General features: G+C 50.7%; 4 protein-coding genes across 4 annotated transcripts; 2 read left to right on the top strand and 2 right to left on the bottom strand.

Annotated features, from left to right (window-relative positions):
• Positions 1–2372: 2372 nt before the first annotated feature.
• On the bottom strand, positions 2373–4859 carry CGCA056_v008967 (Laccase; the record flags this gene model as incomplete). Its single annotated transcript, XM_037324214.1, has 5 exons — positions 2373–2831; positions 3053–3112; positions 3167–4008; positions 4067–4133; positions 4182–4859. 5 exons carry the CDS (start codon positions 4857–4859, stop codon positions 2373–2375), a joined length of 2106 nt encoding a protein of 701 aa, XP_037178494.1.
• Positions 4860–10537: 5678 nt separating this feature from the next.
• On the top strand, positions 10538–10894 carry CGCA056_v008966 (uncharacterized protein; the record flags this gene model as incomplete). Its single annotated transcript, XM_037324213.1, has 1 exon — positions 10538–10894. The coding sequence occupies one exon, from the start codon at positions 10538–10540 to the stop codon at positions 10892–10894; it is 357 nt and encodes a 118-aa protein (XP_037178493.1).
• Positions 10895–12567: 1673 nt separating this feature from the next.
• CGCA056_v008965 (uncharacterized protein) lies at positions 12568–13020 on the top strand (the record flags this gene model as incomplete). Its single annotated transcript, XM_037324212.1, has 3 exons — positions 12568–12658; positions 12717–12951; positions 13014–13020. 3 exons carry the CDS (start codon positions 12568–12570, stop codon positions 13018–13020), a joined length of 333 nt encoding a protein of 110 aa, XP_037177734.1.
• A 531-nt stretch (positions 13021–13551) lies between these two features.
• CGCA056_v008964 (uncharacterized protein) lies at positions 13552–16206 on the bottom strand (the record flags this gene model as incomplete). The annotated part of the gene is made up of 6 exons (XM_037324211.1): positions 13552–13739; positions 13793–14042; positions 14099–14427; positions 14498–15086; positions 15145–16056; positions 16132–16206. 6 exons carry the CDS (start codon positions 16204–16206, stop codon positions 13552–13554), a joined length of 2343 nt encoding a protein of 780 aa, XP_037177733.1.
• Positions 16207–16465: the final 259 nt, after the last annotated feature.

Genomic DNA, 16465 nt, shown 5'->3' with positions numbered 1-16465 from the left:
TCAAAGGGTATTCCCAGTCGAAAAGCTGGAGGGCAGCACGTTTTGTCGTTGTTTACGGTGGCCACGTTGTTATCCGTCTCCATTCGAGGCAATAGTAATACAAGGTGTTCCAGCCAACCCCAGACCATCATCCTCTTACCCATCGCTCGCTCTTCGTCAACACACGTCAGCGCCAAACATCCGGGCTCGGGTAAGCTTACACCCTCTCAGAGACCGTGTCTGTATCCAATCCACTCTGATTGGTTTCAGCACGACCATCGCAGGCTCATCTCCCAAACCATGTCCATCTTCTGTTCCGGAGCGCCCTCCGGATTACAGTCCATCAACGTTGTCGTATCCAGCCCATCCACGGCTTCGTCTTCAACCACCAAAACCCTCACCCCCTGAAATTTCCTCGCATCCGCGTCAGCCTGCTGGCTCCGAATGGTCTCGTCCATGGCTCTCGCGAAAACGAAACTCGGGTGTTTGTCCGTCCACCCCATCCCCTCAAAATCAAAAACCTCGCGATACGTCTTGCCAACTCCCCTCACCACATCCGGTTCCCGGCCTTGGGTCTCGTCGTAATGCAGCTGCCGGTACAGCTCACCTCTCTCCTGCAACTTGTCCGCGGCCATTTCCTTCCTTCCGCACCGTGAACACCGTCCAGGACAATGATCAACCAGATATAACACCCGCAGCCCCTGCTGCAAACAGCACCCCAGATACGCAACCTCCTCCAACAAGACCGCCCCAACAGTCTCCTTCGTCCACGTCTCAGCAACGTCCAGCGCAATCTTCCTCCCGCCGTGCAACGTCGCCGCCATCTCCGCGCTCCACGGCCCCTCGAGCACTTCGCTCAGACTGTTCGCCCCAAAGGCATCATACTCCCCAAACAGCACTCCCTGCGATAGCTCAGTCACCGCGCCCCCGTCTCTGAACCTCAGGAAAAGCACGTCCTCCTCATTGTCGTACACGATCTTCTCGTTTCGTCCAGGCAGACATACTGTATTGACGTCCTTCCCCGGCTTCGCAGTCGCTCCTAAGGCTTCGGCGGACGTAAACTGCTGCGCGCGCCGTTGCTTATACACGCTCGGGTCGTGCGCATGTCTCGCGACGCGCGTGGAGCGCGCCAGCTCTGCTGGTCCAGCCTCTAAGGCATCGAGGAAGACGCACTGGCTGTATTTGCTCCAGCGCGCCTGATTCGCTTCCGACATGTGGCCGTCGGCATCTTGGAAGGCGCGTTTGCTGCGTTCCGCGCCGCGCCAGGATGGGAAGCAGACGTCGAAGACGTGCATTGAGGGTCCTGCTGATGCGTCCTCCCATATTTTGAGACGCAGTTCGGCGGGGAGATCGGAAAATCTGTGGAATGATCTCGGTGACGTCGTGAAGTGTCTAGTCGTTGCCATTGCACCGGTTGGTTTGATCGAGTGAAGTTGGATCCGGGGCAAGAACCGATGAAAATATCTAGACGGAGTGGTTGCGATTATATCTTTCCGGAGACGCATCGTAACTTGTGCCAGCAGCCACTCATAGTACTCCGCAGCGAGGTCGAACAACGCATCCATCTGTCGCCGGTGCTCAAGCACGCATAAGATTCATTTTAACTCATTCAAAAGGGCAGGTCGTATACATGATTCTTCCCGAAAGATCACCCTTCCCTTATGAGGTTTTGCGTATAGCTCAGCACTAACATGAGCCGACCCAGTCACGGAGACAATGAACCCTGTAACGTTCCGCGCAAGAAGCCACGCGAACGCGCCCGGCGTCTGACGGGCTGGTCGCCAATGCTTACACCGGGTGTGCGGCGCCATTTCCGTATTGGCCGTTGATAAGCCCCTTTCTCTCGTACCGCCGCTCTGGGTCGTGTTGACAAGGGCCTCACAGGGGTTGAGGGATGCCAGCGCAGCAACGTGAGAATTGTTTGGAGGAGGCTCAGCTGAGAGAATTTGATCTCGCACATTGGATCCAGTCTTGGCTGTGGGCCAATTGCCTCGAAAGTCGCTGGCCTCATGGGTGGGAAGAGTAGGATATTCGGCTGGTGGCAGGTTCTAAGTGCTGACGGGCGCAAGGCATCAGCGTTGGGACGGATCCTTCGATGCCGCCAAATTCCGGCAATAGGAGAGGGAAAGGGCGGATTTCTCAATCTTGGCGCTTGGCCTTTTATTCCCCGCGTCCTTCAATAGAGCCCCGAAAAGTGAATATGCAGATCACCGGCCCTCGGACCGGGGCAGCGGGCGCAAAACTCGCAGAGGTGGGGCGCAAAGCCGGACCAGACGCGGAACCCTTCGCAGGACAGCATTCGTTGCGGTGCAGCTTTCAAATGTGCCATGTCGCGCTTAAAATTCATCATCTTATTGCACTTATAATCATTAAAATTTCCAATCGGTCGGTGCTTACACCCCTGAATCGTTCTGCAGCATAACCGCATCCTCGCAAGCCGGCCAATGAGTCTGGTTCGTCGGATTTCCATCCTTATCCTTCCTGGGCACCTCTCCCGGCCAAAGATTTCTGCAATTGTGAGCCCAACTGTTCCAATTCTCGCACACTCGATACGCCTCATCCAGATCTGCCGAGTTGCCAGGCGGCCAGAACTCGTTAGCTGCGCTCTGCCTTTCCATAATCTGCATCGAAAGCCCGCCCGCGGCGTGGAAGGCAATGTGGCAGTGAATCAGCCAGACGCCGGGGTTGTCTGTCTTGAAGCCGATGACGACGTAGCCCTGAGATGGGAGGAGAACAACGTCACGGCGAGGAGGGTTGTTCAGGTTGTTCTTGGTGGGGTCGTATGTTGCAGGGTCCCAAAGCTCGTCGTCCACTTCGCGGAGAATGGCAAAGTCATGGCCGTGTAGATGGATCTAGATAGTGTCAGCTTCGAGGCACTGGGTAATAAAACAATGTGTCGCCTAATTTTCTGTGCTAGAGTGATTGCTTTTCCTGTACACTTAATGACTCTTATCGAAGACGACGATAGTAGCGACGATGACGATGACGACAGTAAGGTAGAGTATGAAATCGCAGGAAAAGCAGTCACGCTAGCACAGGAAAGATAGGCGGTCTCTTGAAAGGTTTGACTTACTGGATGAGGCCCAAAGGTCCCCTGTGACGAGTCGTTTGCGCCGAACATTACCAGGTGAACCTATGCCGGCACTTAGTCAGAAAAGACACATACATCATTCTACTATAGACTCACCCAGTCCTTCTCAGTGTAATTCTCTGGAACCACGACCCATCCGACAGGCCACTTCTCCCGCACGTTGGCCAGGTTCAGAAACGTTGGGTTACCATAGTCCGTCTGGAATGGATTCTGCTTGTCGCTCCCCGCGCGGTCCAGTGAGATGAAAGACGTTCCGTACGGACCTTCCCCGTGAAGAAGAGACACGTTGAAGTTGTCGTTGGTCTTATTGTTCTGCGGTAACCCTACCGCCCATGGCACGACTGGATCCAGCCTGGAGTTTGCTTCCGTGTCAGAACAATTTTGATTGAAGGTCCAAGGCAGACTGGAAGGGTTTGTCTTGCTCTCTGTGTTGTATCGGAGGATTCCTGTTTGTGAGTACACCGTAGTAGTCCCGATCCTGCCACATGCCACGCCGTCTCCTGCGACCCAAGTGCGAATCCAGAAGTTGCAGTCCTCTGGCAGAGGGTTTTGCGCTGGGTTGCTGCTGTTGAAAAGAGGACTGGCCTCAACGATAATGTTGTAACGTTGCCCAATTGAAACCAGCAGGGACGACACATTGAACGGGGTGACGGGAACAAAATCCGCCTCGACAATGGTCAAGAGATGATTGTCAATAGAGAAGACAAATGTCGTTTGCCAGGATGTGTTGATCAATCGTAGAAGATAACGCTTGGCTCTTGTGAGAGGATTCGGCTCAATGTTATCGAAGTGAATTTCATAAGGTGCCGGGACGGGCAGAAGCGCCTCCATACTGCTGTTGTATCGAGTGATGTTACCAACAGTGTGCCCGACGCTTCCAAGGAGAATGTCAGGAAAGATGGCATCTTGGTAAAGCGCATTGAAGGCACCGTTGTGCACTGATTCATACGGGTGAGCTACACCAGTCGGAAACAGTGCTGTTACGTCTTGACTTACACCAGTCAGTAACGATGAGTGGCTCAATTGCCTCATCATACGGAGCTACTGTAGGGCCATGGACGGTCTAGATCAAGTCAGTAAAACATCCGTCTTCCGGGTGAGACGCTCTTACAATCGGAGCCTGAAGCCCGTCGGCGTACTGGACACTGTAGTGACTGTGGTACCAAGAGCTCCCATATTGTGTAGCGTTCCAGATATAGACGAAGTAGTCTTCTGGGGCTATGGGACACTGAGTAATGCCGTTGACACCATCCATGTGCATCGTGTCCTTTTGCCGGATTCCATGCCAGTGAATGCTCGTTCCATTCAACCCCAGAGAATTTGTGACGTTGACGTGGACTCGGTCACCCCAGCAGGCCTCTATCAAAGGGCCGGGAAAGGTGTTGTTGAACAATTTTGCTTCGGTGAAGTTCAGTCCATCGACATTGACCCAACCATCTGCGACATCTAGAGTAAAGTAGCGATCAATGCCATAAGGCATCCAGTCTTCGTAGTCAGTGGTGATGTTGAACTGCTCCCCAGTCTCAGGATTCCGAAGCCAGCATGATTGATCTTCCGACCCACCACAGTAATGCCAGCCTTTCATACTGGGATACTGACATCTGAAATGGTCAATATTGCTGCCAGTGGGACTAAAGTCAGGGTATCCAGGGTAGTCATCCGCAGTGGTGACATTGTTAAACAAGTTGAACTTTGTGTGACCTCGTGATACGTCTCTTAGTAGGGGATCGCCAAAGAGCGAGCGGGAAACATCAGTGGTGATGACCCAGATCTGCCGTAGTGATAGCATGACGACGCTTGAGAGGCAGACTGGCTGTCGCGCAGGTGGTCTAGAGAACTTGCTCAAAAGAGTTGGCAGAACCCACTCAAAACACCGTCAGTCCCTTGGACTCGCTCACGATGGGAATGCGGTAACTTTCAAGGCTTTTCCCTCGTGGGGAGAGAACGTAAAGAAATACACATGATTGCGCCACTCGGCGACTCACGAACCATGCTGAATTTACTTGAATAATATGGCTTGCGAGATTTCGAGTCAAAGGTGTGATGTTTTATGCTAGGAACGGAGTGGCGTCATCCATAAAATATAGCTCTTTTCTCTCCTAAAGTTCCAATTTTTGACGGAGGAAGTCTGGAGGCTAAACGTATGGTGTTTTTGTTTTCCTGGCTGCCAAGCAATTGAGACATTCAGCAATCTTAGTCGTTGAAACAGCTAGCATTCTTATGCGCAGTGGCTCCTACCTACCCAAATAACCAGAAGAATGTCCAAAGAATGCGGGAGGTCTGAGACCCTGAAATAAGCTGATGTTACTTTCTGGTGTGGAATCGAGATGAAGCACTAAGCAATGATACACTGCTTGTTAGGGTATCACGAGGTGAAACTTGAAGCTTGCATTTTGATGGATTGCTGCTTCTTCCTTGCACAAGGGACGGGCCGTTGCAAAGATGATGCAGAGCTTAGAGGCATCATCATTTGATCCTGCTTGTTTCCGTCCTTTGTGACAGGATGTGTTCGAAACACGCATTTTAGTTGCGTATATAGAGCAGACAGTCAGGCCTTCATTCGAATGCAAAGGGTCACTGCTTCTCTTGCAAGACACGGTGAATGCCAAGAGGCGGGAAAATGCAGATGATTCACCAACAAGTCTAGGAACTTCGAAGTATGGCCAACTGACGCTCTGCTGAACATCGAACCCCGGCTCAGAAGTCCTAGCAGAATTTCGTCATAGGAAATTCGACGCTTTTCAGCGACAAATGTTTAATTACGAAATGTCAGCTGCGCGGGCTTGAGGTCCAGGTTATTCCGTTTGATTCTTTGATCCGATAACTTAGCCCCTCTTGTCTTTGCTATCGTTCAATCCGACCCTTTCATTACCATTATCTGTTTCTTGTCGTCTTGTGGCTAGGCCGACAAGCTTTTAATAGATTCACCTGAAAGGCGAAGCTTACTTCAAGGATCTCCATAAATTGTGATGTGTAATTTCCATCTCTTGAGGCGTACTCCAGAACTTCTGTCGCCCTCCACTCAGGCCTGATCCAATGGTGCGTCAGTCAGACGTGCCCGTAATCGACACGACCAGCGGCACCGGCTCATGTCTCCCGGTATGCGGGTCGCTGCAATACTATCCGTTCTTAAAGCCTCACCTTCCGGTGGTCTTCGGCATTGAACAGAGTTCTGTCCCGAGGAGTCGGTCCAGGCCCCTGGTGTAACCCCTCGTAAATACCCATACTCAGCATCAAACGCCCTCGTGACACGAAGCATCTGCATGGCACAAGCCTCCTTCGGAAGTGATGGACATGCAAGATTAAGTTGCCTTTGATCACACGGCCGTAAGTTCTCAATCGCTGAATAATTCTTAAGCTATTGCTCAGCTTCCAACGCCATCAATGGACATAGCCCCCACGATATTGTCTCTTTTATGGCAATAGCTGAAGATTCAAAATCAGCGCATTCTGGAAGCCCAGCTGAAAGCAGCGTAATATCCGTTCGGCTAGCTTTGTGCAACCCACGGGAAGCCACAGCTGCATCCCAGTCTCAGGACGCGGGTGTGGTGTCGTATGATATATCTCCGGCAAATGTTCCCTTTGTGGTCATATGCTCCGGGTGAATGTCTGGGAATATTCGAGGTCGCAGCCGGTTCAAAATATTGAGAGCCTCTTCGACCGATCTGAAAGCTGCGAAGTCAAGACCAAGATCATTGAAAAAGAAATGGGAGGAAACAACGCCAAAGCGGCGTTGGCTCTTCAAATATGTGCTCACCGAGGAGTTGACCCCGTTTTCAAGGGCCAATCAAGTTTAATACATGCAGCTGTTGGCTCACCGACTGACCAAATCCCTCAAAGCCCAGTCCCCTTGCATTAACTCGAAAGCCCAGGGTCTTGGCATGTGCTGATCTTCTGTTGTGCAACCTTTTCTAAACAGCCACGGGGGTGGAGTGAGGGGCTCTGTGATTAGTCTACCTTACCACCGGAACCGAGGAAAACGCCCGTCGGATGTGCCCGAAATGCCTTGACCATCAGCAGAACCTCATGACTATGTATTGCGTCTGCAGAAGCCAGGCCTGCTCAGGTGAGAGGCTCAAAGCCGAAGTCGACCGTATCATTGAACCATTGATTGAAAAGAATGGTTCCGGCATTGCTTGATGTAAGATTCGATTATTCTATAGACCTCATGGGATCCGTTGTAGTATTGCACACGTCATTGACTTTTCGTAGATATCGAAACTGGTCTTGGGACCTTGATGTGTGATTTCTTAGATCTGGCAGCCTTCTGCATAGTCAGTGAATCCAGAGAGAAGAAATCAGAGTTATGATCCGGAGCAGTCCGTCAGTATCTATCCGGGTTCGTGAGATGCTATGAAGTGGCAAAGTGACCTGCCTGTCTTACTTCCTCCGACGTTTGAGACACCAAAGAAAGGAAACAGACGTCAAGATGTCAGAGTATCAGGACCTGAAAGCTGAAAATTAGTCTGATTCTCCTTATCCGCTCCGGTCTCCATACGACGGGTTTGGTCGGAGTGCGAGTGCTTCGTGCTGTGGGAGCAAGGGTACCATTTCCGAGACGATGATGATGTGATCACCGATGAACTTCATACAGCAATCAATCCCCAACATGAAGTCCTGTCAGTCTCATCACAAATATCTTATTCTGACTCATACTGACACTGACACCTCGAGCATCACTGGGAATAAGCTGTGATAACATATCAAGTAACGACGTCGTGTGATAAGGCAACTCTGGGGTACATTTCGTCGCACGAACTTCAAGCCAGAAGCAAACATCTTCCGCACCAACTAGATTCCAGAATGCCCTTGGAATATTCCATCGGCACATGAAAACTGGTTGAATTCCATGGTAAGCCCGGTATTTGAAACAGGAGGCTTTGCAATGGAGGGTAACGCTCGTGGTAGCTGGGATAAACACGCAATCCTGAAGAGCCACTCTCGCACCTGTGGCTCGTTGCCACGACCATCACATGTGGCTCCAATATGGGAGTCTGGAAGATGGCCTCTCAAAGCTCGCGTGTTGTTACATTTATGCGCCCCCTTGTCTGGGTTTCTTTTCTCTCACTGGTGGTATGTTCTGAAAGGGTCTGCGGGTGCAGGGCCGGTGAGCATGCGGACGCCACGTGCTTTGCCATCCTCCGGAAGAACAGGAAGGAATTGCGACCCACGGGTTTGACAATGGCGGCCAATTATTGAAGCCTGGTACCAGAATCATACCATCTCATGTCTATGGCAAGGCGACTGCCAGCAAGATGTGGTGATTGGCACCCTAGAACGACATCATGAATGGCCGAGTGAGCGAGATTAGTATGTATCATCCTTGAGGCCGGAGGCACGCGGTGGTGGCCCATAACGAAGACACTATGGATAAGATGTTCATCTCTCATGATCATATAAGACCAGTGATACTCCACTCACAAACATGAAGAAAACCCTCACCAAGCAACTCAACCCGGAAGCCCACAGATCAAACGCTCGCTTCTGACCCCTCAATCTCGATTTGAGAGCTTCAGCACTCCATTCTCATTACCATAAAATCCCTGGCTGATTATTGCCTTGCATATGCAGGCCGTTTGTCCTCATTGACTCGGTCAGGCAAAAATATCTATTTATTGTCTGAGTCGGCCGCCGGCCTCATCGCAACCGCTCACCCTGGTTCGCCGAGAGTTCGCCATAATCATTCCAGGAAGCCCAATCAAATAGCTCTAAGCAATTTCGTCGTGGGCCCACCAGTTTGTGTCACCTCGACATCCGATCACGAACTTCGTTATTCGGTACGGACCGCTGATCGCTCGATACTGCCTAATCAAGGGCGAGGTGTCTGAAAGTACCGAACACAAAAGCAACTCAACCAGTCGATTGATTCGAAACATACACATCGATACGTAGATATCAGGCCACAAGTGCGCAAGTCGCAAGACATAACAATGTGTACCTACTCTTACCTTCACCATCATCATGTCCAGCCCTGCGCTCGGCCGATCGATTACGTCGTGCATTACGAGTTCTGTCGGGATTCCGGCGTGGACTCTGACGGCAGAACTCGACTTCCGTGCGAGAGAGTCTTCTACGATCCAGTTCAGTCGATCGACTTCGACAACCCGTGCGCTACGGGAGGATGTCTCATCTCACCTGACTGCAGCTCCGGTAACTGCCGCCTTCAGGAACTCAATGGGCACTGGATATGCTGCCAATGCAGCCGCGGCAGCAACTCTCTCCGATGGTGTCGGCACAAGATGAAGAAAAGTCCAGACACTTTCTGTTACCACCGAGTTTGTCAGAACTGCACTCCGGACTCCGCCACATGAAAGCAGCCTTCGGCTAAAATCACGGCACAAATCTAGAGCCTTTCAAAGCCATTTCGGTTCATAAGCAATGACAAACTGACGAGGAAGGAATACACGAAAAGCCCAGCAAAGATGGACCTCAAGTCTGTCAGAATTGCAAGATTACAAGAGCTTGCAGGACAGAAGAAGTTTGGGTCCCGGAGTCTAGACAGCGCCACATGCCCACTGATGCTAGTCACCGGCTGTCATATCCAAGTGCTCGGTATCTGATGTGGACCTACCTTTTAGGGTTAGCGGAGTCTAGACATACGAGCCGCACTCCGAGAGCTGAAAGTATGTGGTACAAAGATCGCAAGGGGGCCAGTCACAGTGAAGGTCGGGGCTTTCTCGACGTGGATCAATAGCTACAAGGGACGCTACAAGGGACGCCTCCGAAAGCCGGCTACAACAGTAGGCGGTCATCAACAGTCCATCATTGGCGCGAGGCTGAACAGGGAATTCGGGATGGCTTGGGAGCCTTCATACTTTGTTGTGCAAGATAGACCAATCATTATTATTTCCTTGCAGTTGCATGTTTCATACACATGGTTCGCATGCTTGCCTTGCCTGGAATCATTTGCGATATACTGACATTCTTCCACCGGTGACGGACCCGGTTCCGGACTTCAGAGTCATTCGTAAAAGCTATTAGTGGCCACTGACAAATATCAGAAACCTGGCTGCCACGTTTTCTCTTCAATAACCCTCAGACTATTTGCTCTTTTGGATGCATCTTGCGAGTCAGTCCTCGCCAGTTTGGCGACGGAACACGACGGGCTCTCGGATAGATCTCATCTAGATGGAGGGTTACTGATCGACAGGGAAATAGTTGAGATCGTGGCCGCCTCCACGTCATTCAATATTCGAAAACTCGGGATAGAGGAGAAATTATCGGCGAACCGTCCTACATCCGCAGTGTAGGCATCGACTATAAAGATCAAGATGAGATGCCTCGTATTTCGCAAAGTTAAAGAGCAGTAGATCCGAAAGTCATCAGCTTTCCCTCGTTACATGAGCACTCATCAAACCTCCTTTAAATACTGCTTATGCACCCCTGAGATCTCGAAGTCTCTCTAAAAGTCGTAATCTTCATCTTATAAACTTCTCAAAAACACCGAAAACTCCGAAACAAGACAATATGTGCAACATCACCTCCTACAAGCTTCCGTGCGAGCACGTCAAGTCACAAACCAACTACTGCTCCAAAGCACCCTCTGCCTCGAAGAAGAGTTCATCGAACCGCAAGACTTGCAGAGACGTCACCCAGCAAAACATCCCTTACCCTCCTCCTCCTGGATATGACCAGCGGCCGCTGCCCAAGTGCCCCCTCGAGAGCTGCCCCTACGAGATGCGCAATCGCTGCTGGAACTGCTGCTGGTGTGGCAAGGGTTGGAACGACGGAGGTCGTTGCAGCTGCGTCATGATCATTGACGGAAATGAGTATCGCTGCGAGCACATCTGCTGCAACACTTGCACGGCTGCCCTGGACGGATAAAGGAAAGCATTCTTCAGAGTCCAGGATATCAGGTAATCGATTCAGTGAGCATGGAAACTATTGGATGTTGTGTCGTTTATTACTGCTCAAGTAATGATGTAACTACTTATTGTTTGATTTCAAGGAGTTCCCTTCGCAATGGAGTCGAACGGGGCTTAAGTGCGCATGGGGAACTTTGTCAGCTCTCGAGAGATAACGAAATCTTAAGCCCTACTGGAGTGACATCTTCATGGAGAGGTTACTCAAGGTTGACGATCATCAGACGATTCCAGTGGCAATCATACCTAGTAACCAAGTATTATTCTTCTAACCCGTTTTCATGTTCACGAATAACCCTGACGTTCGGCCGAGTGATGAGTGATCTACGGATCTGCCTGAGATCCGTCATTGCCGGTACTCGCACAAAACGCCTGAAGCTACTGCAAATGCGAGATCGGGTGCTTCTCAGATATCCAAGTGGAAGGAACCTTTGATAAGCCTCCAGATCCTGCACTCTTGCATCTCGATCCAGCCACATCGTCCCCAACACCCGTGCGCAGTGCTGCTTTTGTCCACTCAGATGCCATACCAGCCGATTCGCAAACCATGGCCCCGGGCTCCATCTCAGCCCCATGGTCTCACAATTATCGTGAGACCCCACCAACAAGGTGAATACGAGACACTTTGCTCACCATATCGAGAGTAAGATCTCCATTACCCAAGGCACCGGGAGACCGGCATTGATTTCCACTGATCGCTGACTCGTGGAGTAATTCCCACTCATCGAAAGGAGAGTAAGCTGTGTGACCGAGGAAGGCTTGACGAGATCGCCGTGATTCAATACTTGTGGATCGGTGTAACCCCAGCTACAGGTAGCCGTCGGGGACTTCACCCAGATTTGTCTACGGTGTCCTCGATGTCTTTGAGCGACGTCGCGTAGGAATCCTATTGGACAATGTATACAAGGCTTCTGCCTGCTTGGTAGCTGTACAACACCTTGTTCACACCACCATATCCACCAATATCGAGTTCCGAGACATTGGGTCCTGATGGAGTAAACTTTGGCCATCTCCACTGCAGGGTAGCACAATCCTTACTGTCGGTGAAGCAGCCATGATGACAGATGCGATGCGAAAACGTGACCATGTTCGAGATGGTTGGCGAGAAGTAAATGCGTGTCAGAGGTGGTGGGAAAAGCAACCAAGTGAGGCGTCCACCGGCAGAACAAGTGGAATAGTGATCATTTCGGGTGCTCTTGGCTCGAGAAAACAAGACCTTACCACTAAATGCTTGAAAATAGATCACGCAGAGTATATAAGATGCAGCAGGTGGCATGCAGTGACATGATGTGGCCTTGTCTTGTTCAGCATTGTTAGTCGCTGTATATCTTCACTCAAGATCTCCCGTCCCTCAGGCCAACTCGTTCTTTTTCAGTAACCAAGCAGTCCAGAATGTGTCACGGTCATCCTCGCTGGCATCCTTGCTCCCACACCTCTATCAATTGGCACTATTGCCCCTCGGCTCTCATCGACCTCGAGACCGGCGTGGAGACTCCCTGCACCCACCTGAGTTATGCAACCGCCCAGCCCAGCAATGCCGATTGCCCCCTCCTTAACTGTCAGTATAAGGCCATGGGTGGAACTTGGACTTGTTGCCAGTGTGGTCAGGGACCCAACACACAGGGCTGGTGTACCATGCCGAAGCCAGTGCAGGACTCTAACGGCATGTCGACGGAGGAGACCAAGACATGCGATCACGGATGTTGCGCTGAATGTGCACGTTATCGTAAGCAATCCTCCGCATTTTCCCGCCGGCCGGCCGAGTAGCTAACCGCTCACCCCAGTCCCAACTCGTGCAACAACCCCTGACATGACGTTCAGCGAGCTTCGCAAGGGGACCGCCAGTCGCAAGTTTGGGTACAGCTCCGCTACCCGCTCTCATCGTCGAGGCTCGGCTTTGTCCAAGATCAACGGACTCCTTCCAGTGAAAGAGGACGCAGAAGCATTTTCAACGTCGACTTCCGGCTCCTCATCACAGAGCAGCGTCTCTTACAAGTCGTCTGCCGGTAGCAGCACTTCGTATGGCTCATCTGCATCGTCATCATCGTCAGGCCGAGGCTCAAACTACAGAGTCGACTTAGAGTATAACGCAAAGAGGCACAAGTCCTCATCTGGGAAAAGTAGCAAAAAAAGCCACTCACTGAAGGCGCGATAGTTTCATGTACTATGACGAGCTTTGCTGGCTTTACGATGATAGTTGCTTTAGGCTTAATCGAGGGATCTTTTGTATAATATGTGCAGAACTATTGACTTATATCGAGATGAATTCGGGTGAAATTCTTGGAGTTCACAAAGCTAGCATGCAACCTTTCGAAGGTGACAGTTTAAATATCCATATAAAGCGAAAAAGTAAAACGATGTATTGTTGCCTACAGGATTGAATCGTAATGACCTAATAAAGGTGATCAAAACAGAATGCCAACCCAGACACACTCTCAACCTAAAAGCTGTCTTCAAAGTACGGTAATGCGGAGGAAACCACGTTTCTCTCTACTAAATCAACGCCATAGGTACATCAACCACTCAATGTTTCCCCTCATCCCCCACATGAGTTCGTCAATTCGTGGATAGCATGACATTTCAAACTCAGCTCTACGAGCTCCTTCCTGTCAGCTTGGATCAGGTGCGGCAATCCTCTTCCAGCAATGGTATCTCTGGTGGCGTTCTTGGGGTCCACGGCGAGGTCATGGACGCACCTTGGCGACGGGCCGAGACGCGTTGGAAGGGTACCCAGTTTTCAACAAACATCTGCGAAGCCCAGTAAAGGGGATGAAAGTCAAGTTCAAGTCCACCCGAGCCTTGGAAATCTGATAGATATGTTAGCGAAGATTTGTGACAAACTTGGACCATTTTAGAGTACCATTTTCATCAAAAGGTTCGTTTGTAAACTTCTGCTTCAGGTCAACCCAAGTCTTTTTGACAAGAAACTTCTGACTTCCAGAGACGTCCGACAGAAAGCCTTTGTTCATATCGTCGCCATAGAAGTTGTCGCCTGCAACCGAAGCATTGGGTTTCCTTCTGTAGTAGTGCCAATGCAATAACAAAATCTCTGCGTTGTGACACATTTTGGTGACAAAAGGGTCTGTTGTTTGAGGTAGCATTGGCTCTTTCTGTGAGTGAATGTCAGGATGAAAGACTGCTCACGAACAAATGGAAATCAACTTACTATGATGCCGGTGAAAACCTCCCTTCCATCTTTCCAGTGGCCAACAGTCAATGAGACTTCATGGAGAAGTAGAAAGGTAACCACATAGACTGTGAAGAACGGCTGGAACTTCGCTCTGCTGTAGAGCTGCTCAAGATTATGGAGCACTTTCTCGGTAAGTGTGTCGACAAATTTCGTACAAACAATCGCGTAAAGCTGAGCCACAATCATTCGAGGCGTTGGGATTCGGTGAAGAAGAGGATGCTTCTCGTCCTTGACTCTGTAGACCCCGAGGCATTTGTGGCTTCCAGTAGACTCATCATACACCCAAGAAGGACTCATGCAGTGATCTGCCATTTGAAAGTCAGCTTGGAGTCGTTCTCATCTCGATGAAGAGATTTTGTTGTTCAAAACACTTACGGAGTGCCATTCTGAGCTTGAAAAAGTCTTTGAGAATTTGTCTTTCCTTGTTGTCCTCATCGAAGTCGTCACAAAGCTTGTCATAATGCATCAGAGCCTCCAAATAGTGTTCCCTGATAATCGGATGAGTGCCTTCCTTGTCGATCTGCTCCTTCAAGCTAGTAATGAAGTTTTCGTCCAAGTATACTTGAAAGGAGCGCCTCGTATCCCTTACATTGGCCAAGGCGTACGGCGGGAGATGCATGTGCTCTTTATCTCCCGATCTAGTCCTGATCGAATAGTTGAGTCTGTCGTATCTCTCTTGGGAGAAAAGTCGCACTCGAATGTTGAGGGGATGTCGACACAATCCTCTAGTCATAAGCTGAACCGTTTCAACCTTGTTGGACATCCACTCATCATCAGTGAGGTCGTGCTCTGCGAGGCTCTGAAACTTTCGTTCTGTGATGCCTAGATTGCATGGCAAGGAAAGTTGGATCTCGCCCATTTTGGCCCGACAGCAGAGATTCCTGTGGACGACTTTGGGCGACTTTCTGTTGAGCTTTGTACAGGTGAGACAGGGACCCTCAGGATGCTCCGGGTTAGGTTCACACTATGGATGAATGGGTTAGCTTCTGCTGGACAACTTGTAACCTTCGACCAAAACATACCGTCAAATGCTGCATCCTGCAACGAATACATGCCCCCAACTTCCTCGTCGATGCCGCATCCATTCGCTTTTTCTGCGTCAAGGGGCCGCCCCGACAGGGAACCTTGCCGAGCCCTTCCTCCGCCTCCAGGTCCACCAAATGTCTCTTCGCAGGAACAGCTGAAGGGGGAGGCATCAACTGGGAGTCAACACTTGCTGGGATGTGAGCTTTCAGCCTGGGTTGATGTGCCATCTTTGACGCAAAGTAAGACGAAGGCCGACCAAGCTCCGGGTCAACAGGGATCGTAGATTGTGTGTCTCCTGGGAGCTCTTGTTCAAGCAACGGCGATTTCGATGCTTCGCCGGGAATGGAATCTCCATGTGAAGGGTAGCTAAAAGATTCAGGAGGAGATCCTTGTGAAGATTGTGAGCTTGTCTCGCTTTCTGGCGGCGAGCGGTACGAATATGCCCCATTTGGATGGATGTCTGCAGAGTACTGGACGGCTGAATGCCCAAAACCCGAAAACTGGATGCGTGTATCACTGCCCTGGAATCTCGTAGACGTGTTCGTATGCGGCTGTAGAGTCTGCTTCTCCGAGGGCGCAGAATCACAATGCTGCAGAGGGATGTACATAGGGGACTGAAAAACATTGGGGGCATTGATGTGGTGCGAAGGAGTGAACATGCCATCAACATCCTGCGCCCAAGAGTACTGTGCAGTCATAGGTGGCGGATCCATGTTGACGCCAGATCCGAGCATGTTCAAACCGCCGAAACGATGCATTACTGGCGTCGTGACTCCGTTGCGAGGAGACTGAGCCATTCCATTTGCTGTCATGGGGAACAACGAAGGAAAGTGCTCTGCTCCTTGCGACGCCGGGTTGCCGACATGCTCTGGCAAGCTTGTGCTCGAAAAATACGAGCTTCCTGAGTGCTGAAGTTGTGTGTTAGCAATCTCTCTCGCTTTCTGTCATAGGTGCTCCTGTGGAACATGCCGGCGTCAACTTACCAGCCTGTCTGGCTCTTCCCCCCTGGGCCACAACGGCTGCTCATGCTCACTCCACTGTCCGCATTCGACTTCCATTGCGTTCGTTTTTTGTTCGCCGGATCTTTCAATGAGGAGTACCTATTAGTACCGAGGTCTGTTTGTACCGCGATCAGATGACGGACATGTCCGGGTTGGAGCGGTATCGGGCCTAGAAGCACCTATGCCGAGCAGAAGACCGGGCCGCAGCTGATGATGGTGTGCAGGATCTATGTGACAAGGATACACAGCTTCGGGCTAATATGGTTATCTGATAGATCTTGTCAGATTCAACATGCCGGGTGAACCGTTGTGTGTG

Source organism: Colletotrichum aenigma (assembly GCF_013390185.1).
Source record: "Colletotrichum aenigma strain Cg56 chromosome Unknown KSG_Cg56_contig05, whole genome shotgun sequence".
In the NCBI taxonomy this organism is placed as follows: domain Eukaryota; kingdom Fungi; phylum Ascomycota; class Sordariomycetes; order Glomerellales; family Glomerellaceae; genus Colletotrichum; species Colletotrichum aenigma.
The sequence above is the reverse complement of the archived record's forward strand: the minus strand, read 5'-3'. Positions and strand labels throughout refer to the sequence as shown.